General features: G+C 42.6%; 1 protein-coding gene across 1 annotated transcript in view; it reads left to right on the forward strand.

Annotated features, from left to right (window-relative positions):
• The window catches only part of LOC107188919 (hemicentin-2), a 242,200-nt gene that overhangs the window by 169,920 nt on the left and 47,992 nt on the right, over positions 1 to 24,288 (forward strand). The window contains exon 9 of the mRNA XM_015577317.1: positions 3,240 to 3,512. Within this exon, the coding sequence (XP_015432803.1) occupies positions 3,240 to 3,512 (273 nt within the window). The remainder of the gene's footprint in view (positions 1 to 3,239; positions 3,513 to 24,288) is intronic.

Below are 24,288 nucleotides of genomic sequence, written 5' to 3' on the forward strand. Positions count from 1 at the left end.
GGCGCGCGGCCTCGTTTTGACCCTTTCACCGGGCCTACGCTCGAACAATATAGCGGGCCTATTGTTCCTGCCTTGTACGAGATTACCAATTGCCGGCGGGGTTAATATATTGTCTAAAAATTTTATTTCTAAATTACGTCGATGTATCGGTGGGAGTTTGTCCGAATTTCACGGATACACAAGATATTTCGGGGTATATCGGAAATACGCGGATAATTGAGCTCTGTCGATACTTGGTGTAACGGTATCGATGATATTAATGTAGAATGTTGCTTAGAGTTATTAACTATTATGTCATTTTTATTTTTATTTGGTGTTTCTGTAGGAGAGAGATGTAGAGGTTTGGAAAATTTAATGGACGGCAGAAACAAGGAATATTCATTGTAAAAAATTGAAAAGGAAGTTTAGTTTGAAATGTTTTAATTATTTAAAAATTAATTCCGATACCGTAGATACAAGCGTTGGATTAGCCATCCTCGAGCTAGCTTGGATTCGCCTCCGACTGAAGTAAAAACAGCAAACGATCGTGCGTTTCGCATCCGAAAGAGTATTGTCTATCTGTTCTCCAGGAGGAAAGGGGGCGATAGCGGGGCAGGCATTCCTAGCCACCGAGCCACCCGGAAATTATCCGTGCCCTGTCGTGAAAATTTGCAAATTTCCTACGGTGGTCCCTCCCCTCCTCCATTCCTTCCATCTTGCCATTATAACCAGTGGTAGGGTGATCCGTGTCCCACCCCCTCCCCCTTCCATCTCTCGAAATCTCTACCCCCTTCGTCCCACCATCGTCCTTCTCGACCGATCCGAGTTCCCCTCTTCGGCTCCCTCGCTTCCGTTTGCACCCTCAACCGACGATTCTCGATACGGGTTTCCGAGCACCTAATCTCTACGCAATTTAGATGGCTCTAGAGCACCTATAAACCAACCATCCTCCGTAGGAATTATCGATTACAGTGCTACCACGTCCTGTTCGAATCTCCTGGCCGGGATTACTTATCCACGGATAACGTCGGGAGCGGGTTTTAAACGGTCTCTGCAATTTCACCCGGGGATTGTCGACAGGCACACGCGTTTAGATAGGAGAACACCCGTGTGAAAAAGGGTACCCACGGACTGGGAGGGGGATCTCCTTCGTAAATTGATTTTTAACGATTTTAGATTTTTTTCAATGACTCCGGCGACTTCGATTGGATTTGCTGTCTCCTGGGGGGAGCGGTCTTTGCAAAGGGTTTAATTCCGTGTTGTACGAGCTCGTTACTGATTGGAATTTCGGGTAAAAAACGAACTTCGTGTGTAGATTAAAGGATAAAGGATACACTGTAATTTTTGCTTCTGGTATCGAAATGCAATTTTAGGCGAGTGAAACGTAGCAAGACTGATATTCTGGAAATGACACAGCAAACGAATGCAGGGTCATTTTGACAAGTAAATAAAACTTTATTATATACGGAATTGATGGATGAATTGTATATAAAATTGTAAATATGTTTTCATGTGTATGGTCCTAAAAATATCCAAACTTTTTCAAATAGAAAAATTTAGTCGCGACAAGGACACGAAAATTTTGTCGTCGAGAACTACATCCTTGATTGATATTGTGTCGATGTTTTATGACGTTTTGATTATTAGTGTATTGTCACTAATATAACTAACATTTGAACAAAGAATAAGGTGATTTCTGTAACTGGATCAAAATGACCCTGCATTCGGTGTAGGAGGTTTAAAGAAAAATTGGGTGGCTACTTCCGTATCACTTGGGAACTCTTCATCTACATACGTGAAAGTCAGAATTCATCGGAGTTCCATCACCGACTACCAGATTGCTCACAATTCCAAATCGAAGAAGCACAAAGCCGCTCTTACAAAGCTCTTCTAAACGTTGAAATACTACCAGAGAGCCAAGCTTCTCCGTAAAATGGTAGAAACCTTAATTTGCATGCTCACACGATAGAAGGGTTGATCACGAATGCGAATCACATCGACACCCTGTGGATTCCAACCAGTCTCGACTAGCGTCATAGGGATCAAAGCGCGCGGGGTCGGCTGGGATTGCTGGGCGATAGATCAAATTCGTCGGTAACGAGAATCGCCATTAAAAAAAGAGGCGACGTGCACCACCCGGTTGTAACGAAGAAAAAGTGGAAAATGCCCTCGTCGTGTTTGTTATAGCGTCGGAACTGTGTTTGCCGTTAAAATTCCGAACAAACTACAAGACAAACGAGGTATAGTCGGGGGCAGCCAGCGAGCCGAGGCACGAGAGTCGGGGGTCGAAAAGGGCGGGTGATCAGGGGGGTGGGTGTAAAAGCCTCCTATCGTCGCATCCACCACTTTGATCCCTTTGTTTTGTTATAGGATGAGCCGGAGGATCAGCTTGCTAACTCAAAGAACTGTTCTTTCTCCATCCCTCTTCCCCTACCACCGTCTCCCTTTCGGGCCCACCACCCCTTTTCTTCGTCTTCTTTTCGTTCCTTCTGCGCTTCCTTCTCACCCTCGAACGAATTCCACCGCCCCTGGCCGACCCGAACTCTAATTCTACGGCGAAGAGAGATACCACGGACACGACATGAACCACCCCCCTCGCCCGTACCCTTTTCCCATCCGTAATTGTGGACATAGCGTTAGCTCGAGAGCAAACGATCGCGGACGTATAATTCTGTAGGTGGGATCGAAAGAGAAAAGACGTGGAGGGGGATGGTTGGGATACGACTGCGGTGTCCTCGAGGTCCGGGAAAAGATTTTGCTAAACCCCACACGCGGTAGCGCCACTTACACCCCCTAGCTTTATCCCCGGTACGTGAGTCCGATTCCTGATGCGAGGGGCCGCCCTCTCGTTGATATCGATGACAACGCCGTTGGATCCTGGGATCGCTTTAAGATACCCACGGATAAGGATGTTCGATGCGTGCTCGAGAATCGTGATCGTGCGGACCAAGCTCGGCACCTACGGAGAAATTGAAATTTCGAATGTTTCCCGATAGCGGATATTATCGGAAATTTTTGGAAAATAGTCCTTAATAATTGAATTATTAAGGGACGACACATGGAATTTTTTTTGTGGGGAAAATAGATTGGAATGGGTTGGAAGTTGAAGTTTTTTTTTTTTAAAGTAATTCTTCTATATTTTCTGTTTTATTTGAATAGTCTGTTGCGAATAGTGAGGCGTACACTTCGATTTACAAGGCAAATGGTAATCTTTGTTTTGTATACATTTATTTACAAACTTTGAAATCAATGATACGCAGATGACCCAGACATGGAAACGGAAGCTGAAGCTTTGAACGGCGAGGCAACCGATTCCCGGAAGATGGAAGTTCAGATCGGCGGCGCGGTGACTTTGGAGTGCGACGGTGGTTGCTGGGGACACGGTCCTGGAATGGATCCAGTCGGCGGTCCCGGACCACTGGCTCTAAGTCGTGTCGTTTATCAGGAGGCCGGGGAGTATCGATGCGTCGCGCCCGATCGAAAAATGCAGGACACGTGGCGTGCCCAGTTGCCCTATCACATCAAGGTCACCGGTAAGTGAGAAAACTTATTCCACTTTTCTGCGACCCCGCAATATTACAATCACTTTTCAATATTAACCCTCCTTGCAGTCTGTAATTCGACGTCATATACACAGGGTGATAATAAAAATGTGGAACACTTTCGCAGGGTGGATTCTATAATATGTGCCAAAATAAGACGTAAATCAGAAATGACGAACTTTCGTTTGTCGTTTTGTTTCGTAGTCATTAACTACTGAATTTAATGAATGAAACCAACTCGTGGAAAAAGTTAAATAACGCGAATCTCAAGTAGATTACTCGTCAGACGTATTTCACACGTATTTCGCCTGTGTTTTCAACAATTAATAACTCAGGAATGAAGTTTCGAACGAAATTTCATCATTTTTTATTCTGGTCTTAATTTGACGTATAGAATCGATCCTGTGGATGTGTCCCATTATTGTTATTATGACATCCTGTACGCGTACATTAATTAATGATTACATTGTTTCACGTCTGCTTATACGATTTAGTATTTATTAATACGAACTCCGCGATTTGTTGATGTTTACGGAATTGTTCTCGACATGTGGTCAATAACAGTCGAATATCAGCTTACCTATGGAAACAGTTTGCGAAGAATCAATACAGCTGTGTGTCCGTTGCATTTTGCATAAAAGAATATACATATAATAAGTTACACCAAATAATTAAACATTTTCCCACATTTCGTACAGAACAAAGTTAACTAATTGTAAATACTGAGTCGTTTTCGTTCGAATGTTCGTTTCACGAATTCAAGTCCCTCAGGATATGTACCTTCACGAGCAAACTCGGCTTCCGCCAGGGGAAAAACTGGCGTAAGAAGTTAGGCGGAGAAAAATAAATGTAAAATCGAATGTTAATTTGGCATAAATTTCAGTAATTTCCGGTGCCAAGTGGTAGGAGGCTCTACCCCTACGTTACATTTTCCCCTAGCCAAAGCTGAATTTACACTTCAATGTACAATGCTCAGAGAACGAGCTCGATGACAGCAATTAAGTCTCGGTGATTCAGTCGTGACAGCCCAAAAAATGCTACCCATGTCGTGTCTGAGACAGCGTCGATATAACGCAACATATTAGGTGTGTGTCTACGATGCAGCTTATACGATGTTGTGACTCGGTCTAAGTTATTACCCGTAATTGTAGTTGTTGTCGGGAACCATTAAGCGGCAGTAATGATATGCAATATTAAGATAGGCCACGTGCCGCGACGGCCAATTTATCTACGTGGAGATTTGCTCTAACAGAGCGTAAGGGGGAAACATCTAAACACGTTAACAGGATAACATCACACGGAAAGTACGATGCAAGCAGAGCCTGGCTTTACGAGACATCAATTCCCATTCCGCGTCATAAACTTTTTTCCACCGCCCTTTGCGCGCGCAACAAAGGGGGTTGGGGGGTACGTTCCCGCGTGTCTTTCGAAGATCAAACGGAATCGTCCCGTAGCGACGAGGACCCACTTTGCGCGCGCAACAAAGGGGGTTGGGGGGGTACGTTCCCGCGTGTCTTTCGAAGATCAAACGGAATCGTCCCGTAGCGACGAGGACCCTTCTGCTGTATCCTCCACATTCCCGTGTCCCCCTACATCGATGTCCCGAAACACTTGAGAAGTCGAAGGCTTGCCTGAACTTAAACACCATGGGGGAACATGAGGGATCCATATGGACTGACTTCCTGTGTAGATACTTGTAAGCGTTTTGAAAAATTATAATTGGGGGCAGTTTTAGATGTTACAGTGGAGGAGATTGCGAATAGGGGATGAAACATGTTTACTGGGCAGATGTGGAGAGTTTCTGATCTTTTTTTTATCGTTTAAAGCCATCGAACCTGAATCTTGGTTGTTAAGGCATCGAATCGTTGGGAATTTTTTCATCCGAACTCTTAATAGTCGTGGGTCCAGGTGGACCGAACGTTTAATTTGAATATGATTATTACGTAGGTAGTCTAGTAATCTGTGGTACTTTTGTTTGTAATTTTACATTTGTATCCTACGGAAACACGCATCGTTATTCTTCACATATAATCAGAATAGTCAACATAACAATCGGATTAAGAATAGTAAACTTATTTATATCAGAAGAATATTTGATTTCACATATGAAGTGAAATTTTATCTCGGATCACGTATGTTGGTTCATAAAGAAAACGAACAAGGGAGTCGGGGGAAATAAAAATCGCAGGAATCGAAACAATCCTCGACAGAATAATTTCCGTGGCGTCCCCTTGTTCAATTCGAGGGAACGATTTTAAAATCCGGAGGATAGCGTTCGACTGGCTTGAGCCCCTTACACGCACGAGTTGCTTGAGCTGCAATCAATAAGAAGTCGAGATTGCTTCAGCGATTGCCTCGGGCTAGATACCGGGGTTTCGAGGCCGAGGAACGAGAAGAGGCCAGCGATTGCGGGTAGAAGGAAGAATCTGCATTTATCATCGGCGTGTAAGCAATGCGGGGGAATATATACAGTCGGCGTCTTAGAATCTGCTGCAACAACCATTGGAAAAAAAGAGGAAATTCGATTTCAATCTCGTCGAGTAATTTTATTTCGTGGAAATTCGGACGTTCGTGGTTGGAGGGAAATAGAGTACAGTACTGACTCGCTCTTTGGCACTGGCTCGGAACCGTATCGCGAGAACCATTGCCATCTATTTTCATCGATAATATATGACCTAGAATTTTCAATTCAAAAATAGTAAAATTGTGTTAATTCATGACTCCTGATACCAAAACTTTCGACCGTTGTTCATTTCATCATTTACGAAAGAAAAAAATTATGAAATTCACTTCCAAAATTTCTATAATTATTACGTACAGTAACTCTTCAAAAGAAAAATATTTTGAATAATTCATGACGAAGAGTATTATGATTTTACGAAAAACCGCAGTTTCAATTTCAATTCTGAAAATTTTCGGACATACCATGTGCAATTGTACATGCTATAATAAAAACAACAAATGTTCCATCAAATCTATGGCACAACGAAATATTCCCGTTACCAAAACCATCAGTTGGCGCCCAGTTAAATTGTCCCAATTAACTTCCCCAGTGGCAAACAGTCAGAAACATCGATGAAGCGGGATGTTTGACTGAAGGAAGATATCCATTACCGGAGTTTCCAGTGCGTCAGGGAACAGTGGTTTCAGCCCACTCCCCGTGGTCCTCGGAGTTGCGGCTGAAAACGTGATGTTCGGCACACAAACTTCTAACAGTCAATTCCATTAGCGGGTCGGTTTAGTGTTGAATCAGATTCTAATATATCCCTCGACCGCCTGGGTAGCAGCAGCAGCTCACCTCAGTTCGTTGCGAACCCTCATGATCTGTCAGGACGAAAGACGATCGCTTCCGTGGAGCTACTTTACGAGCGCTGGTGTCTCGGACAAAAAGAACGGGGAGAACTTAAACGTCCGCGAACTTTCTTGTCTCATCCGAAGGATATCCACTCGTCTCTCTGGCAAGCCCGCGTCGGTTTCATTCGAAGCCTTCTATCGCGTTCGACATGAGAAATGCCCCCGGGTGAGGTAAATGGGGAAATATACCGGGAGAACGGAAAATTCGACGGAAACGTTTCGAACCGAACGACCGGATTTAAAATCGGTAAAACGATAAACGAAGTTATTCAGTCTCGATCGATCGAGAGATCACAGATTGGGGATTGATTGGATAAATCCTAATCAACACGAAGCAATGTAAAGTAGAGGTGATTGCTCGAATATATAAATTTTGTTCTAAGCTACAGAACTATTCTAATGTATATTTAATTGGTGCAAAACGATATAGAAATTTGTTAGATTCATGGGAGAAATGTGACACAATATAGAGCTGGCGTGTGACACGAAGTAACAAGATTTCTCTTTCTCAGTGTGCAGATCGCGAAGGGAATATGGCTCCGATAGCGTGCACTTGGATCCCAAGATTCGCCTCTATAAATATTGAAGTCAATATTTCTCGTCCCTGTTTGACATATTTCGCGAAACCTCACGGTCCTCGACTTTTCCCGGGGTTATTCGTTCGTGGAAAACGCGAATACGTTTTCCCTATCCTCCTTGCCCCGCTGTCACGAATGTGGCAAACGTGCTTCTTTTCCGAAATCGTCCGGAGCGACCGGAATTTTCGAAGACCTCGTGTATCGAGACCTTCCACAGTCGAACAATACGAAACCGTAAAAGAATTTATTGTTTCGTTAAATTTGTAAGCAATATTTGTATGCTACATCTGATCGCATGAGAAATTCGCCTTAAGGATCCACAGGGTACACCAAAATATCGAAAGAAAACCGTATAAACGTGTGTCTTGCTTGACTCTGTTCCAAAGTTCACCATTTTTATTATCCTGAATCAATAGATTGCACATTTTTATGCATTGTATACAACGTTCTTTAAAATATTAAGCTTATCCCTTGGAGGCCTATTTACTTTTAACTCCATTAATTCAAGAAATAAATTTTGGTTCAATTACAACTTTTCCAATCTTAACTATACTGAAGATAATTTAAATAAGAATTTACAATCTATGAATGAGGAATTGAATTAGAATGAGTAATTTTTTCCGTAGACTCATTTTGAGCACTTACAAAAGAAAGGAGATTCCTAAGAATTAGAAACAAGATTTTAATGTAAATCCATCATGTTACAAAGCATAATGGACATTCTTAGAATATTCCTATTGAAAGGAAAAAGAACTTAAGGAAACGCGGAGAACTTGGATGAAATAACAACCGAAATTGTAACTGCAATAAACCTACATTATGCTTGCGGTTCTTGGAGCAGTATGAGGGTCGTAGAGTGCGCGACACATTCGCGATAATTTCACGGCAGAGCTGCTGGACGCATGAAATACACTTCACAGTTTTACGCAGTTGCGGTCGTTTATCATTACCCGTACACGGGTCCCAGAGATTAAAGGCCTCCTTCTTCTTCTTTCTTGAAGTAAAACACGAAAGGGGACTAGTTGCTAAATGTTTTCGTAACCAGCAATAAAGAACAAGCAACCTGTTTGTTAATTAAACTACCCAGAAGATCTGTAGCAGAACTTGTTGGATCAAGGCCCGTAAGTGTGTCATTCTTGCTATTGAAACTCTTAACATATTCGTAACCGGAAACTTAGACTTACGTCATTTTAAAATCTGTAGCATTCCGTTTCTCTTTTCCAAGATGATCAAATTTAAAATTGATTTCAAATTTTAAAATTGTACGCGGTATTCAGTTAAGTGTCTCGCCTCAAAACCGCCGGCTACGAATGTGTTAAAACAGCTTCCTAAGGATATCTAGTATTTCATTAAACAGAAATCGATTCAGTGAATATTCAAAAATTCAATCCCAAGTATAAATAATGTAACAATATAAATATATAGTAAACAAACGAGAGGTCCGGTTAAATTCTCTCAAATCCTTCTCAATTAAAAGATTAACCTCTTCTTCTCCCCTGCAGTGATTCTCCTTCAATTTCTCGAGACGACCTTGATGTGCCGTTTTCTTCCTTTTTCGTCCGTTTAAGATGGAAGCGACACCCCCTTTAACGAATAATATAAACAAGCTCAACCGTTGAAAAATAAACGAAACAAGAGGTACAGAAAGTACATCCGAAGTTTTCGTAGCCAGCGGCTTCTCATTGTAATTATTATTCCCTCTTCGGGGAAGGGGTAGCGAAGGGATAACTGGATTGCTTAGCCCGACAGCCGAGGTTATTTCTTTAGTTACCAAAAGCTCGTTAAGCGTTCGTTAAATCTTCACGCTGCGACGAGCTAAGGCGCGGCGCGGTGCCCCGTTTTTCGTCCCCTTTCTCAACGGGGCCGCAAGCTTATTTAAGCGCCGGCACGGGAACTTGTATAATAACAAGTTAAAGTACCATACACCACTCCGTAAGTGGCTTTCACCGGAGATTATCTTGCTTCACCTGGATCCCGGCGCAGGTCTCCGCCGAAACGCAAACACGGGGCCGTCGAATCGATCGGCGTGTCGATTTTCACAGGATTTCCGCCGATAATCTGCTTCTTCAATGTTTAGAGCCAAAAATTTTGAACGAGATTTTGATCACGTTAGTAGTGCTATTGGTGTGAATTCATTAGTCCTTATACTTTTATTATTATTTAAAGTAAAACTTCATTGGATTAACTATTCCTTATAACTACATAAACTAACTTCGTTTTTTGTTGTGTATTTACAGTAGACTATTGTTAACTAAACACAAATCTTGATATCATGATTTTATTTCTACAAAACACAAAAAAACGTACTTTTCATACTGTGGCTCTAACAATTTCATAACCGACCGTATGTAATACAAAAATAAAAACTACATTCAATCCTACGTATTAAATTTAAATTACCAAAGAGTATAAGCCGCATATAATCAAAAGCAAAAGACAATTTATTAATCTATCTTCGCCCCCTCTCTCTCTAGGTATCTCCGCCATAACGACAAACCGTCCGGTATCGTTCACTCGAAATGTAAATTTAAGTCGTTCGAACGTTCTCCACGGGTTCTCAGATTCCTATCTGAAATTGTTACCCCTTAACATCAGCTCGGCCCCTGGTATCCAACGGTTCCTGCAAAGAGTTAACGAAGGGCTCGAACGCGTTTACATCGCGCAGGGGGGTGGCGAACTTTAGGCCGCGGATTTTCGTGAAAAGTTCGCCGCGTTGTGTGAATTTCAGGACTCTACAGCCCCTCCCACAACGGCGGTAAGGAACTTTCCAGTTTGAATTTTCCGTGGCGTGGTGTTCGTGGTGGCGCGGATAACCGCAACAGGGTTAACTACCCCATCGCGACGACACCCCCCAAGCTCGTTCTCTCTCGAGGCTGTTGATAAAGGGTAGAAATGGGCCGCGATTTCATATTTGCATGCTTGATAAAAGGAACGCTCGAATCAACGGGTCATTTACAAGGGTAACGGATCAGAGCGGGTGGGAACAAAGAGCTGATTACAGGATCAAAGCGCTGGAAGAAAGGTGGGAAGGGCGGGCAGCGGTGGTTCCCCCGTGAAAAGGCTCGCCCCCTTCGTCAGTCGAAACCCCGATAGCTCACGGGCGTGTTGCAAATTTTTCAACGAGTTCGAAGTTTCATTCCCGGTATCATCCGCGACTCGCGGACGAGTCCCGCGCGCGGAAATTAACCCGCTTCTCTCTTTGTGGCCCCAATTCGTTCCGTGCGACGCGATTAAGGGATGTTGAATCGTATTCTGCGAGAGACGAGCCTCAACCCCCCACTCGCTGGTGTTTATTTGTCGACTCGATGTTTCGATACGTCGATTCTGAATTGGTCCACTTTGGAATTTCTGGGAACGATTCCGCGCGGGACTCTGATGTTCAGGTATTTCTGTCATTCACTGTGAGATTCATTTGTCAGAATAATTTTGAGCTAATGATTTTTGTATAATTTTAAATATTGTGGGATTATAGATGCGAGGCTTTTGTAGAATTTATACAGGGTGAGTCAATAAAAACTACTGTCTAAAATAACTCGTTACGTATTTGTTATATCAGTAAATGTTTCGATGAATTATGTAGCATTTTGAAGGACGCATCAAATGGATGCAATTTGATTTTTTTATTTCTTATTTTTGTTTTGAGGTGTCAATGTCACCTTGATTGTTTCGAAGGTCAGTGCATCTTGTTTTTAATACCATCATGCCATAGGTCGTTGAATTCGTCCTATTGGCAACAACATGGTATTAAAAAAAAAATGAATTGACCTCGACAGAACTCAAAGTCACTTGATATCTCAACAAAAATATGATATAAAAAAATCAAATTGTATCCATCCGATGTGTCCCATCAAATGTTCCACAATACGTTTAAACGTTTTCCAATAAAACCAAATTTTGCGTAACTGCAGTATGAAAAACAGAATTCAATAATGTAAATGCAGTGAAAACAAATTACGAGTTAAATGTTACGTTAACACTACGTTAGCTATTAATGGGTTAAAAAAACCTTTCTAACCATTTGCTGTACAGACAGGCAGAATTGTAATAGGCGTATTCCGCGTCTATCCAAACCGTAATAATGTTCCCGTTTGTGTGTGCGCATAATCGACGGTGAAGACATGTCTTACGGGCATTCTAATTGAACGCGCAAAGGTGACGCGTCCTCTCGATGTATGTGTCGCGATTTCGGCGGTTACCGGCGGAATTCCGCTTTTCACTTGCATACGCGAGCGCACGCCACATATTCGATGGCAACCGTCGCGAAGCCTCTCAACAATTTTCCCTCGCAGCAATCTCGGGCTTCTCATCGATTGTTGCGCCGAGTTTCCTTCCACCCCGGCGGCGTGTTCGCGTGAACGATTGCGTTCACGACAATGTCGAGTGCACACGACAGATCAAGAAAATTGCACGCGATCGACGTGGCGCTGAGGCAATACGCGAAACCACGAAACGTCAACAATTCCGTATTAACGCCCGCTAGAACGTTCCGATTCCAGTGATTGTGGAGAACTTTGACGAATAGAAATTCACACGAGTATATTCTCTCCAATCGGTACAGTGAAGACCAACGCTTGAATGGTGAATTATCTGAGAATTATTTAAACTGTTTAAATTATCGTTTATAGGGGTGGGTCTTGTGAATTCTGAATTCTGAAAAAGTGGGAAATGTTTGAATTTTTGCTCGATCGAAATTTTTGTAGCTATTATAATGTGATTCAAGAAGAGTTTCACGATGATTGGGTCAAATTTTTCTTTAGAGTTTTCAAGATTACCTTCAGATTTTTATAGATGGATTTATATTTTTTATCTTTCGCGGACACTGAGACGAATTCGGTAAGCACCATAATGAATATTTTTTCTTCTTCTAAACCAAAGAAAATATTTTTCAAATACCTTGAAAGCTTACTACGGAAACTCCAGTTTATTACTGTCCGTACTTTCCACAGTTACAAACTACTAATCCCCTTCGCGGAGAACGTACGAGTTAACACAGATCAGTTAGATCCCCCTGAACATCCCTCAAATTTGACTACCCCCATCGGGTTCGTCAATCCGAAGGAAGCCCCAGTTTACCAAAGTCCAAATATCCCGGAGCAACAATCCATTAATTCCCGGCAGGAACCCTTTCGAACTGTCACGTAACCATTGTACCTCCTCAAAAGTCTCAAGTTTCGCATCTTAGAGTTGAAGGAGAGACGATTCTCGAATTCAAAAGGATTCTCCTGTCGCGAAACGTTTCGACAGCGAAACGAAAAGTCCTTTATTCCCCTGGAAACGTTTGTTTCTCGGCCAATGGCGCTCGTTCTGGCTAAAATAGGGGTGGGGGCGACAGGAGGGGTAGAGAGGAGATGTCGGTTCGTGAAAGTAGATAGCGACACGTATTACGTTTGCAGAGCGACGAAAAAAAAAAAAAAAGGGCGCGAGGAGCACGTAACAAAATGTAATTCCGACAACGAGGAGGGGCCCGAGCGGAACGTTCTACCCCGTGGGGAACGAGCCACGTTAAAACGAGACCGACGCCACGCTCGAAATGTTGGCTCGCGCGACCGCGACTGTAAAAATCCCCTGTTGTCGATAAAAATTGCCTTCTAACGAGACTGACTCCGAAAAACACGAGCGAACGCTTCGTTGCCTTGGGGAATCGCTTTTTTCACCCCTCCATCCCCCCTCCCCCCTCCCCTGTACACACAACTCCCTCGCCTCGACCTACTCTTCCATGCAACCGAAGACTATCGATATGTGTATTTTATTGTTTGCCCACCCCACTCGACTACAAATACAACGTCGCCCTTTTTTTTTCACATTCTCGTTCTGTTCGGTGTATTTCCGGTTAATTCGTGATAAATGACAGCCTGAAAGAATTTTTCTGTCGTGTTTACGGTGGAACATTCACGGGCCGTGTCGATGGAGTGGTAAACACGACCCTGAATGGAGAGATGGAAGAGAAATGGAATCGAAAATATAGAATAATATTGTTTGATACGAGACTTCGTTCGTGGAACATACAGGTTATTAACATCCTGTATAGTTACTATTGTGTCTGATTAATATTCGTTGGTTATGCTTTAAGAAACCTTTTTTACAACGTGTACTCAGCTTTAGAAGCATTAACTGGATATCTCAAGTTATAATTCATTGATTGACTTCACATTTGATGTACACGTGCGGTTATCGCATAAATTAACATTGCCGAAATATTACTTTTACCCCCTGATTTTTGAGAAATACGAAAAAAATCGAGAAAGCTGATATTCAAACTTCAAAATGCCGTCGTTGTTTTGAAATTTTCGATATTTTTTCCTGCGTTTTTTCACGTGTACGCAACCGATACTGCAACGTGTTACGGTTGTTTTGTAAAGAACTTCCTCGAAAAAAGCATCCTAAAAACATTCCTAGAACGCCTTAAATAGACGGTTCAATCGTTCGTCGTCGGAACTGGGTTATCAAAGTGAGGAAATTGCGTGTCCTTTCGAGCCGTAAACGTGATTGCAAGGAAACCGGTCCGTTGCGCAAACACCGTCGAGGGTATTCAAATTAGTTAAAGGCAAACAGCCACGTTGTGCATTTTATTCATGCTCCGTTTCAAGCGTCGAGCGCTCGAATCCATCGTCCGGCGGATTATTCGTGCCGGTGGACGGGGATGGGGATCAACCGGAGCAGATGTCCGTCACGATTTGCTGTTAATTTTGCCTGTACCAACCTAACCCCAGGAATCGAAATAACAGAGAGCCTGTTCCATTTCACTGTGTGCTCTCATAACACGGTGAACCACCGGCGAGCCATCTTACGTCGCCGGTATCGCGACGAACAGCTCGCCCGGGTTGGTGACCAGTAGTCAGGTGATCAGAAGATTAACATTCGGACGACGGAGGAATATTAGAATCGTATCGTTAGCCAGTAGATTCAAAGGAAACAGGTTCCAGAATTTCTGGAACGTAGGTAATTAATATTTTTAGATTCTCTGAAATTCGTTTATGAATTCGAATCAACTGCTTAAGAGTTCCCGTTAGGTTTATTTTATATATTAATAACAGATATTTGAATTTAATTGTAGAAATTTAATTGTATAAACGGGAGTCAAATTTGACGGCTGCTTTTATTAAGGATATACCTGGTTCAGAGTAAGATTAAAAATTACGTTAAACTATGTTAGAATTTCTACTCCTCTTTGTAATTTACACGCTCGCATAAGCTACGGTAGAAGGAAGTGCAGAATCAACATACATAATAGTAATTAATTCCTCCCTAATATGCTATCTAAAGGACTCTTCCTTAGTAAGAAGATTCTACCATACATTTGAATGTTCTGTTTAATTATAACTTGTTAGAATTTATTCAGGTATTAAAATAAATTCTTGAATATGTCTAACAAATCGCTATGACAAGAATTAGGCAAACTAACGTGTCATTCCAAACAGAACAATCTTACCCGTCATATATGACAACTGCTTCCACGCCACTAACGTTTGTTCAAAAATTTTCCATTCTACTCTCAGGATATCAAAGACATTAAAGTCTATAGACAAAACCTGTGGACGGTCTATTTAAAAGTTAGTAATCCAAACACAATCTCAGATAAGTTTTAAGAAAACATTTGCGTTCCGAACGGATACAAGTACAAATTTACTTAACACTTGGCCCGATTTGGATGCTTTTGTAAGCAACTGTATGTACGTAACGGTGCAGCTCGCGTCCCGCGTACAGGAACAAAGGAACTCGTGTTCAAGGGGGAGCAAGCCCATCGAACCGCTCCGGCGATAATAAGGCCGGAATAGGCGGTCGCTATTTTCGACGCATTAATTTTTCACCGCTTACGTATAGTCGTGTTAGGCTAAGCATGAATTATGAACACATTACGGCACGGGGATACAAATTGATTTATGGTCGCCGGGTCCCGCCGTGCATACCTAATATCCCTTGGCGATATTCTTCAGCGGCGGTGCAAGGCGGGTCAGGGAATACGATTAATCTGCATAGCAGATCGCGTCAGATTCGCTAATAGCGCTTTTATGATATTCCGTCGTGAGCTTTACTGTCTCTGGCGTCTTGGCAAAAATCTGGATAATACGAGAGTAAAAACAGACACGACGGTTCTTCGAGAATTCGCGAACGGTTGGCGCCACTTCAAAAATAATAATTGTCGCAAATGGTAGCTACTAAAAATTATGTTTTTTTTTGAGTTAGTAAGTAACAATAAGTATTACCGTATCAAGTATATATCATTTGTGTAACTGGAATATCCTTGGAGTACTGATAAAATCGAACCTTTGAGGCAAAGGTGATATATTGTTCAACGTGTTTATTAGTACCAAAAATAAGATTTTGTAAGAATTAATGTTCATATTTTCATAAGAAAAGAATCATATTTTCTCTTCGTTGATTAAAAAATCAGACTTTGTCCGTTCGACGAATAGTATAGCCTTCATTATTAACACTAACTAGAAAATTCGTTAGAAATTCCACGCGAGTGTTTTTCGATCGGCCGCTCCAAACTACGCGATAACTGGATCGAATTTTGTTTAATCTTCCTCGATTCCGTTCATTAATGGTGGAACGCATTTCGGATGCGCTCCGCATGTTAATTACACGGCTATTAAATTGCCGGCGTGATCATTACCGAACTCAAATGGCTGCCAATAGTACGTTTCTGCGCGATGTACACCGTTAATGGGTGTCGTTGCATGTTCCATCGGAAAAATATTAATTCGTGCCTCGCGTGACGTGCTCGAGTTGTATTTTTCCGGTGGGAACTACGCGGTTCCGAAAACTTTTTTCCCACGTATTTTCTCGAAATGCTTACTATTGCATAATGTTTCGAGCCGAGATCGTCCAGATCCACGATAAATGTTCGAATCGCGTTCCATCCGTTCACCAAATTTATTTAACTACTTTACTGATAGATAGTGGAAGATAATGGTTTTTGTGTATTGAAAGCTTCCTTAATTTAAAGATAGAAGACAGGATTACATTGGATTAAACTTTTCATTTTATTGTGTCCTACAAATTGACATACATTAACGATACAAAAAAAGTAATGTTATTTTTAGATACATTGATAAGTAATCCACTATTTATTTCTGAGGGAATCAGAAGCCTGATTTTCTTCAACAATATTCGTCCTCGTCCTCTTCCATCGACATCTTTAAAAAGTAAACGGTACCCAGTATGCTTCGACAGTTAAAGAACGGTGAATTATTTATCGATGCATCTAGTACAGATCGCTTGTCAATGACGAATAGTTCATGTATCACAGAAGTCAATTAAAATAGTAATGGTACAAGAATCATAGATTACGAAATACGTTGAAAAGAAAAGAAAATAGAATGAAGAGGTACAGTTCTAATAGACCTAATCATTCACACATGATACACTCTGAAATTCTGTATGAATCGTACAAGGAAACGGATATCTTATCTCGCCGGCAGATTTTCGGCTGTTGAAACCGCCTCGACGGTTTCATTTTTTCTCCGCCATTATGATAGAAATCGAAACTTCGTCGTCGTTGGAACGACTTGAACGGGGACGCAGTCGGGAGGAAATTGATCGGCCATCCGTCCACGTGAAACGGGCCTGAAAAGAAACTTTCCGTTCCCGGCAAACTAGCGGAACGAAAAGGAGTTAAGTGGAAAAGGGGGTGTAGAGGGAAGTTGGGCAGGGAGCAACAGGAGCAAAAGACAGTTAATGCTCACTACATCTGTCAACCCTTGAGCGTATCGCGTTCCCGTGGACGTCACGCGATCGGATATCGTACAAATCTACCCCTCTCCGGGGGCTAATGCGAAATTGAAATCTGTTTCCGGGCGTAGACTCGCCGTTAATAGCGAACAAAGCGGCCCAACCGAATGGCAAGCCGATATTTTGGAAAACTGCGCGAAACTGGAAACCAAATTTTTACGTGTTACTGGAGACTCGTGGGTAACGTAACAACCACCGAAAAAGTTGCTAGAATTTGAATTCTACATTTTTTAAACCTTTAACGCCCAGACCCATAAATCGTTCTTTGAAGCTGAACTTGAAGTTGAGACATACTTCGTTATCACTAATTACCTCTAATGAAAATTAGTGATAACGTAGTAAAAACTAGTGACAACTAGTGATAAGGAAGTAAAAACTAGTAATAACTAGTGATAACCACTGATGAGAATTCTTCATAATAAAAGTATCAATCACCGCAGCATCGGAAACTTCCCAAACATTTTCGCGGAGTTTCATTTCGGCCGGATCCGACGCCCGATATCAACCATTTAGAACTCAATTTCAACCCCCTCCCCCCTCGGCCCGCCTACCCCGCGAGCTCGCTGACAGACAATCAATCGAACGTCACGAGTCCCGAGGAACGTTTCCCTTTCTTTCGGAAATATCACCTCCGCGAAAAACGCCTCGGGCAGGGGGTGGGAAAGATAGCGAAGCGAAAGGGGTGGGGTATATGGCGCCGTGAAAGGGAGACGCGCGCGTGACAGGAATGACAAAAAAGGTAATCCCGACTGACAGGTATCCAGTCGCAGGGGACGTAGACGCGACAGAGAGTCATTGACTCCGAAAACCCTGTTTTCTTCCACCCTTCATATCCCTTGGGCCCGCACGATGATTAGATCCGCCCTTCGACGCGTATTTTCGAAGGATTTCGCCGGTAAGTAGCAGGGCTAAACTCTTGTCCTATATACCGATCCGTCCGACAATGGCCAGCAATTCGCTTCGACGGTATTTTCGCGGCTCGATCATTTCGTTGGCGTCTTTTTCTCTCTTTTTTTTCTTCCTTCTTCTCCACGTGGATACCGATGGGACAAATATCGCGTAACCCCTTATGGCTCACCGGGGTACTATTTCAGCGGGGGAAAGAAAAAAATAACGATTCTCGTACAAGCACGAGTCGGTAATGCAGCGGCCTGTAACGGAAGTTGCAAGCTGCGTTGAAAATATATTTGTCTTCAATTTGCTGTTTCCCTTATTTGCTCTCGCGCTCGGTCAACCGTAATTTGATATTGCAACGCTTGTTAAAAGAGCAGCTGTTTGTTCTTTCGTATGGATCCGTGGCCAGCCGGAACGATCCCAGAATGTTTTTATTCCGGAAATCGACTGCGAGACGAAGGCTCTTCTGTATGCTCGATGGGTATCGATAGTTGCGATGATTTCCATGACATCAATCGGATGTATTCTTCTTTGTACAGTATGTTTTTAAACATTTGACAGGGTTAGGGACTGTCGACACCTCGGGTACCCAACCTATGGGTCGTGACTGACAAAGGTCTTGCAATTTAGGAGATACTATAAACGCATAATCATCCGCAGTCTATTTATCAGTGTTCAGTAAGAAAGGGACACGACGACACGAGGAAGGATTAAGTTTTCTTCATATTACGGTGGACAAGAGCGGGTTCAACCGGAAACAAAATCGTCGCCGCGGAAAGTCCGCGTGGGGTGGAAACGCGGGAAAACGCGGTGCGCCGCTGCTGCCCACGGGAATCGATGTCGCGCGTAGAGATTAATGGCGGTTTCGTCCGAAACGCAATTTACCGTGCGATCGACACGGAACGATGACCTGCCCCGTACGCGCAAACCCGTTTCTGAAAGTTACCCTGCTCGCGGTTGACGGAGAAAAAGCGTCGACGATCGTGCCACGAGCCTCGACACGGCGAACTGGCCGATTTTATTTTCCCGCGGAACGATCGCGACACGTTCATAATTCTTCGGATGCCCGTCGTTCGCGTCTAGTTGGATCTCGTTGCTGTGGTCGAAGGAACACGACGATCGATGGATCCAATGTTGAATACGGAATGGTGTGAATGATTGTATGGCTTGGAAACATATTCTAATTGAGTATAATTGGAATTCTGATGTTTGATGTAATGTAATGAACCTCGTTTTGGAAGCGCATTATCTACTGATGGTAACAAATAGACTGCGGATTATTAAGCAAAATAACAGTTTCCAAAAGTAATTTATAGAGACAGGAGCAAAAATGTAGAAATTTATTTTTCCTATTCGGTATCTTATTGGGTTTAGATGAAAATAGAAAACTCATTGGATTCGATGAAAGTTTTGTATTTTATTGGATTTCACAGAGCAGTATAGGCTGTAAATGCATAGAATCCGCAGTTTAACAATTACCAAGGTTTAATTCTCAGAAATATGAAGTACGATGAAGGCATAAAAGTTAAAGAACTTCCTGTCTGTTTTATATTTACATAGTCAGGATAATACTTTCAACTATGATATAGAAGCAGGCGACATTTTAATAGGCGCAAAAAAAAGTTCATTTAAATCATCGTTGAAAGTAACATACATCGCGAATTATGTTTATTCGAACAAAATCTTACCCACATTCGATGTAAAATGACATGTGATCACGATAAAATCTACTTGTCACTCAAGATCACTCACCCTTCTGACCTTCGGCATCTCTTCCTTTTCCACCTTCTTGGCGTTTCTTCCTCTCCGTTCGATCGTCTTTTTTCCCATCTCTATCCACGTCCAATTTTTCCACGTTAACAGAAAGGGAATCGAGCAATCGTCGAACGGTTTTTTCGCGAGCACAGAGACATCTGTTGTCGTTCGCTCTGTCGAATATAACCGATCATTCTTACTCCTTGGAAGTTTCGATTAACCGACGAAAAACGGCACTCGATGCCAGCCAGCGCCCCGACGAAAAAAAAACAAGATTGAGTGGCCGCCGATCGAAGTTTTCTTCCGCCAAGGTGGAGGAGGAGGGTGGTTGACACGTATGCGCGCAAGGTATCGCAGGACCGCGATTCGATGATGGACGACACGGGCTTTGTCAACGTCGCGATAGACAATGCAAAAAACTGAGGACCAGTTTGGATCAATTCCCGCGTCGTGGTGGCAGCACGCGGTTCACAGCCCCGACGATCTATGGCGGTTAGTTTCATCGCGATGACAAAACACGGTATCTAATAGTACGTAGTATTTTTCAAAGCGCCATTTTCATCGGCGTAGATTTTTCTCTAACGTTGTTATAATTTCGAAAAATATGTGAAAGTCAAGAAGCAGTTGTAATAAGAATCATCAGATAAAAATGTTTTAAAAGTAAAGTATATGTAAATGTTCTTTATTCTAACTCAAGTTACAGTATTTAACTTTATGTGGGTCTGAGTATGTTTGAAGCTTCTCTTGGTGGAAACTTATTATTATGTCAGACATGTTATGCTTATGTACCGTGCTCCGTCCAAAGATGCAAGAGATCATTCGTGAATTAGGAACGTAGCAAGCGTGTATCCGTGTGTTCGCTCGATTCACAGTTCAGACGAAGTTTCACTCAGCCTCCTGAGGATCAGAACTTAAGTCGCCCTGGGAATCTTGGGATACACGCTGTTAGAAAGTGATTCTGGGGAGCCAGGATATCCCAATATCCTACAGTTATTGTTAGTTCGTTAAACCCATTTATCACAAGACCGAAAGAAAATTCACACCTGAGCCCTTCAATGGTTCGAAAGTGTAATACGTTCAATTTCATTACTGACCGAAGAAAATTACGTAAAAACTTTATCGAAATAGCGTAATACTGTTCGATATTTTTCATTTGTGGAAACAATTCTTTGGTAATGAAATAATTTATATCTCTCGGTATTCGTTTATTTATCTGGTAATATTTTCACAAACTCCAAGCTGTACACTAAATAACACGTACACCTAGGCAAACTGGATGCAAAAATATATTTATCGCTCATACCATCTCCTGAATAAGCATAAAATTCTCACACTAAGTGCCCTCTTCTTTTAGCGACTATCGCAGACGACCAATTAAGAAGCACGCAACGGTTCACCGAACTAACCGGAGAACCAACCATAAAAATGCGTTATGAGAATAAGAACCGTAAAAAGGTGCTCTTCCCCCGAGCCACCATGGATCCCACAATTCATACCAAAAACCCACCGTGAACGACCATTGTAAAACACTAAAATCGCGACAATTTCACCGAGCACATCATCCAAGGATGACAAAAAAAAAGGGTTAGTAGAGTGAGAGATTGACCTAGTAGCGATCAAAAACGACACGGGAGCAATTTACACGGCACGAAATATCGAGTTAATGAACGTGTCCGTGGTTCTCTGCCCAGACGAGCTAAAGAAAGCGTTTATTCGTTCGAGAAAAAAAAACATAAAACGGAAGTGAACGTCAGCGACGGGGAACGCGTCGACCGGAAGTCGAGGATCCTCGACGGTACCCGAACGCAGTTTCGTGGAACTTGTTATCGCGACAATTTGCGGGACGCCTGTAATTTTCGACGAATTTCCATCGTGTCGCCTGCGCCTCGAATCTTCACGAACTTTACGAGTTATTACGCGAGGAGTTATGGCGTGCCCGGTCCCGAAGTTGGCGGGTACCGTGAATTTCCATTGTCAACGTGTGTTCGTTCTGCGTCGATTCCTTAACCGGGTTTGTCTAAACGACGGGAATGTGTCACGGTTTTACGAGCCGTCCACGTTTCTTTGATGGAACGGGATTAATGGCGGTCGTAGGTAGCTGTTACCTTTGTGGACGCGGCATTAATGTCTGCGTCATGGAGGTACACTTTTCCTGGCTTTTAAACCTACTTCTTTAACGATCGATGCATTCCTCTGCAATTGGGTGATGATATGGTTTATAGCTAAGTTACGAATGTTGAGTTGGTAATTAATTATAATTGCGCTTCGTTCTTGTTTATTGCTGAGTAGGTAGTTTCGTTTTTGCTGAGGAGACTTCTCAGCACACATCAAGAGTTCTCACACACTCATCGAGGATTAACTGTATGGCACCATTCGTGGTTGATCTAACGATCACTCGGGTTTTCGTGGGTATTCGAATGTGGTTTGGTGACTAAAAACAATTTTCCTTGAACGACCATCTTTCTTACCGAAGGAACAACACTTCAAGTTTAAGTACTTAGTTTATTAAAACTTAACAACTTAACTCTCTGTGATCCCCATTACTTGTATTGCTTCCTCCACCTCCCTGGGTCTTTTATGTGCAAACTTATTTTTTTTAATTTACAGGCCTCCAAAATGTCTAGAAAGATCAGGGATACTTTCCAGGATCTCTAATACAGGATCCAATAGTTTTCAAAATTGAATGTCAAAACGTTTTTTTAATAACAATCCTTTCCTTTCAGAGATACTTAATCGTGAAACTTCGCTAGTATCATAAGAGACCCAGGGGATTCACGAAGGTTTAAACTATTACTCGTTACAAATCACAAATACGATGATTTTGGAACTGTGCGCACTAAACTCTATCTAAACGTTCCAACCGTCCGCCCGTCGTAAACCCGATCGTCCAAACGTTCCAGCAAAGTGCTTAAGTAACTAGAAAAACGGTAAACTCCTTTCCCGCACAATACATCGAAACAACAATACATCGAATCAACGAATCTCCCGGCCGAAACTCGGCAACAGAAATGCACAGGAGCTTGGTGACTCCTTTTAACGTCCCATTCGCCATTTACATCTCGTACAATAAACCTTCTACCGGAACGTTCTTCCCTCCCAGTCGAAAAAAAAAAAACACCACCGGTGGCCCCTCTATTTCACAGGATCGAGTCGAATGCGCATCGAGGAAGAAATCGCAAACATCAATATCGAGCCCCAATGTCTGCGACGTTTATTCACCGTCTTCGTCCCGTACGATCCACAACGGAGGCCATCCATTCCCCTCCCTTTCCACCCTAACGATATACATCCGTGCTGGTTAAACACCGCGACTCCTCCTCTCCACCCCAGCTCCGCGATGGAAAAGCGGTCGCGCGGTAATTGCTCGGCCGTATTCTCGCGGAGGAAACGCTCAAACGGATGGATACGCGTGTGAGGGGGGTTTTGTGTAACGAAACCCTCTCGCGTTTCTTCGTGTGCGCCGCAAGAATTTTTCCCTCGCGTCAGGATTAATGAAACGGAACGATCGCGCGAAAGATGCGCCCAGAATGGGAGAGAGATAGAGAGGTGGAACGTCATTACGGCAGTCAATATTTGATCGGTGCTCGTCGCAGCGACGAGCGAAAACGGCAGAAATCTTTCTCGACGCGGCGTGGGACACGACAATGGCCGTCTCTGGGATTCTTCGACGCCCTTCCGTTTCGGGCGTAACGCGTCTTCCGGCCCGCGAGAACGCGAGTGAAGCGGATTGGTATCTGTAGCTTCGCTGTCAGTAGGAAAATTGATCGATAACACGCAACGCTGCTTACCTCGTTGCTTTGCACATGAACGTGTTCGCGGATGCAAGCCTGTCATCCAAATGATTCGGTGGTTATGGTTACGGTAGACAGGTTGCTGTATGGTAATAACGCTTTCTGAGCTGAATTATTTCTTTCGAATAAAAAATACTTTTTCAGATATGTGCTTGGTGATTATGAAAGTGGTCTAACAAGGGAAGGCACGGAAGTGTCACACTTCGATTTTGATGAAACTTCGTATGTCTGTTAAGCAGTCAAAAATAAGGGATACATCTTTTTTTTTATTGGCTGAGATACGATTTTAAAGGGTGAAATCACCCCTCGAAATTTCGATTCAAAATGATTTTGTTGTAAACAAATTATATTTTGGACAATTTGTTAATGCCACATTATTGTACATAAAAAACTGCGAACCTCGTCCATTAGAAGTTTTCATGTATCTCCTCTGGTTTTCGAGATAGTACTTTCGGGTCGAAATTTCGAGGGGTAGTTTCATCCCTTAAAATCGTGTGTCAGATGATTGAAAAAAATACGTATCCCTTATTTTTGACTGCTTAACAGACATACGAAGTTTCAACAAAATCGGAGGGGAACACTTCCGTGCCTTCTCTTGTAAGTAAAAAATCTAGAAAAATTGGACGTATCGCTTATTTGGTGTTACATCGATTTACGTTG

Source organism: Dufourea novaeangliae, unplaced genomic scaffold (assembly GCF_001272555.1).
Source record: "Dufourea novaeangliae isolate 0120121106 unplaced genomic scaffold, ASM127255v1 scaffold125, whole genome shotgun sequence".
Lineage (NCBI taxonomy): Eukaryota > Metazoa > Arthropoda > Insecta > Hymenoptera > Halictidae > Dufourea > Dufourea novaeangliae.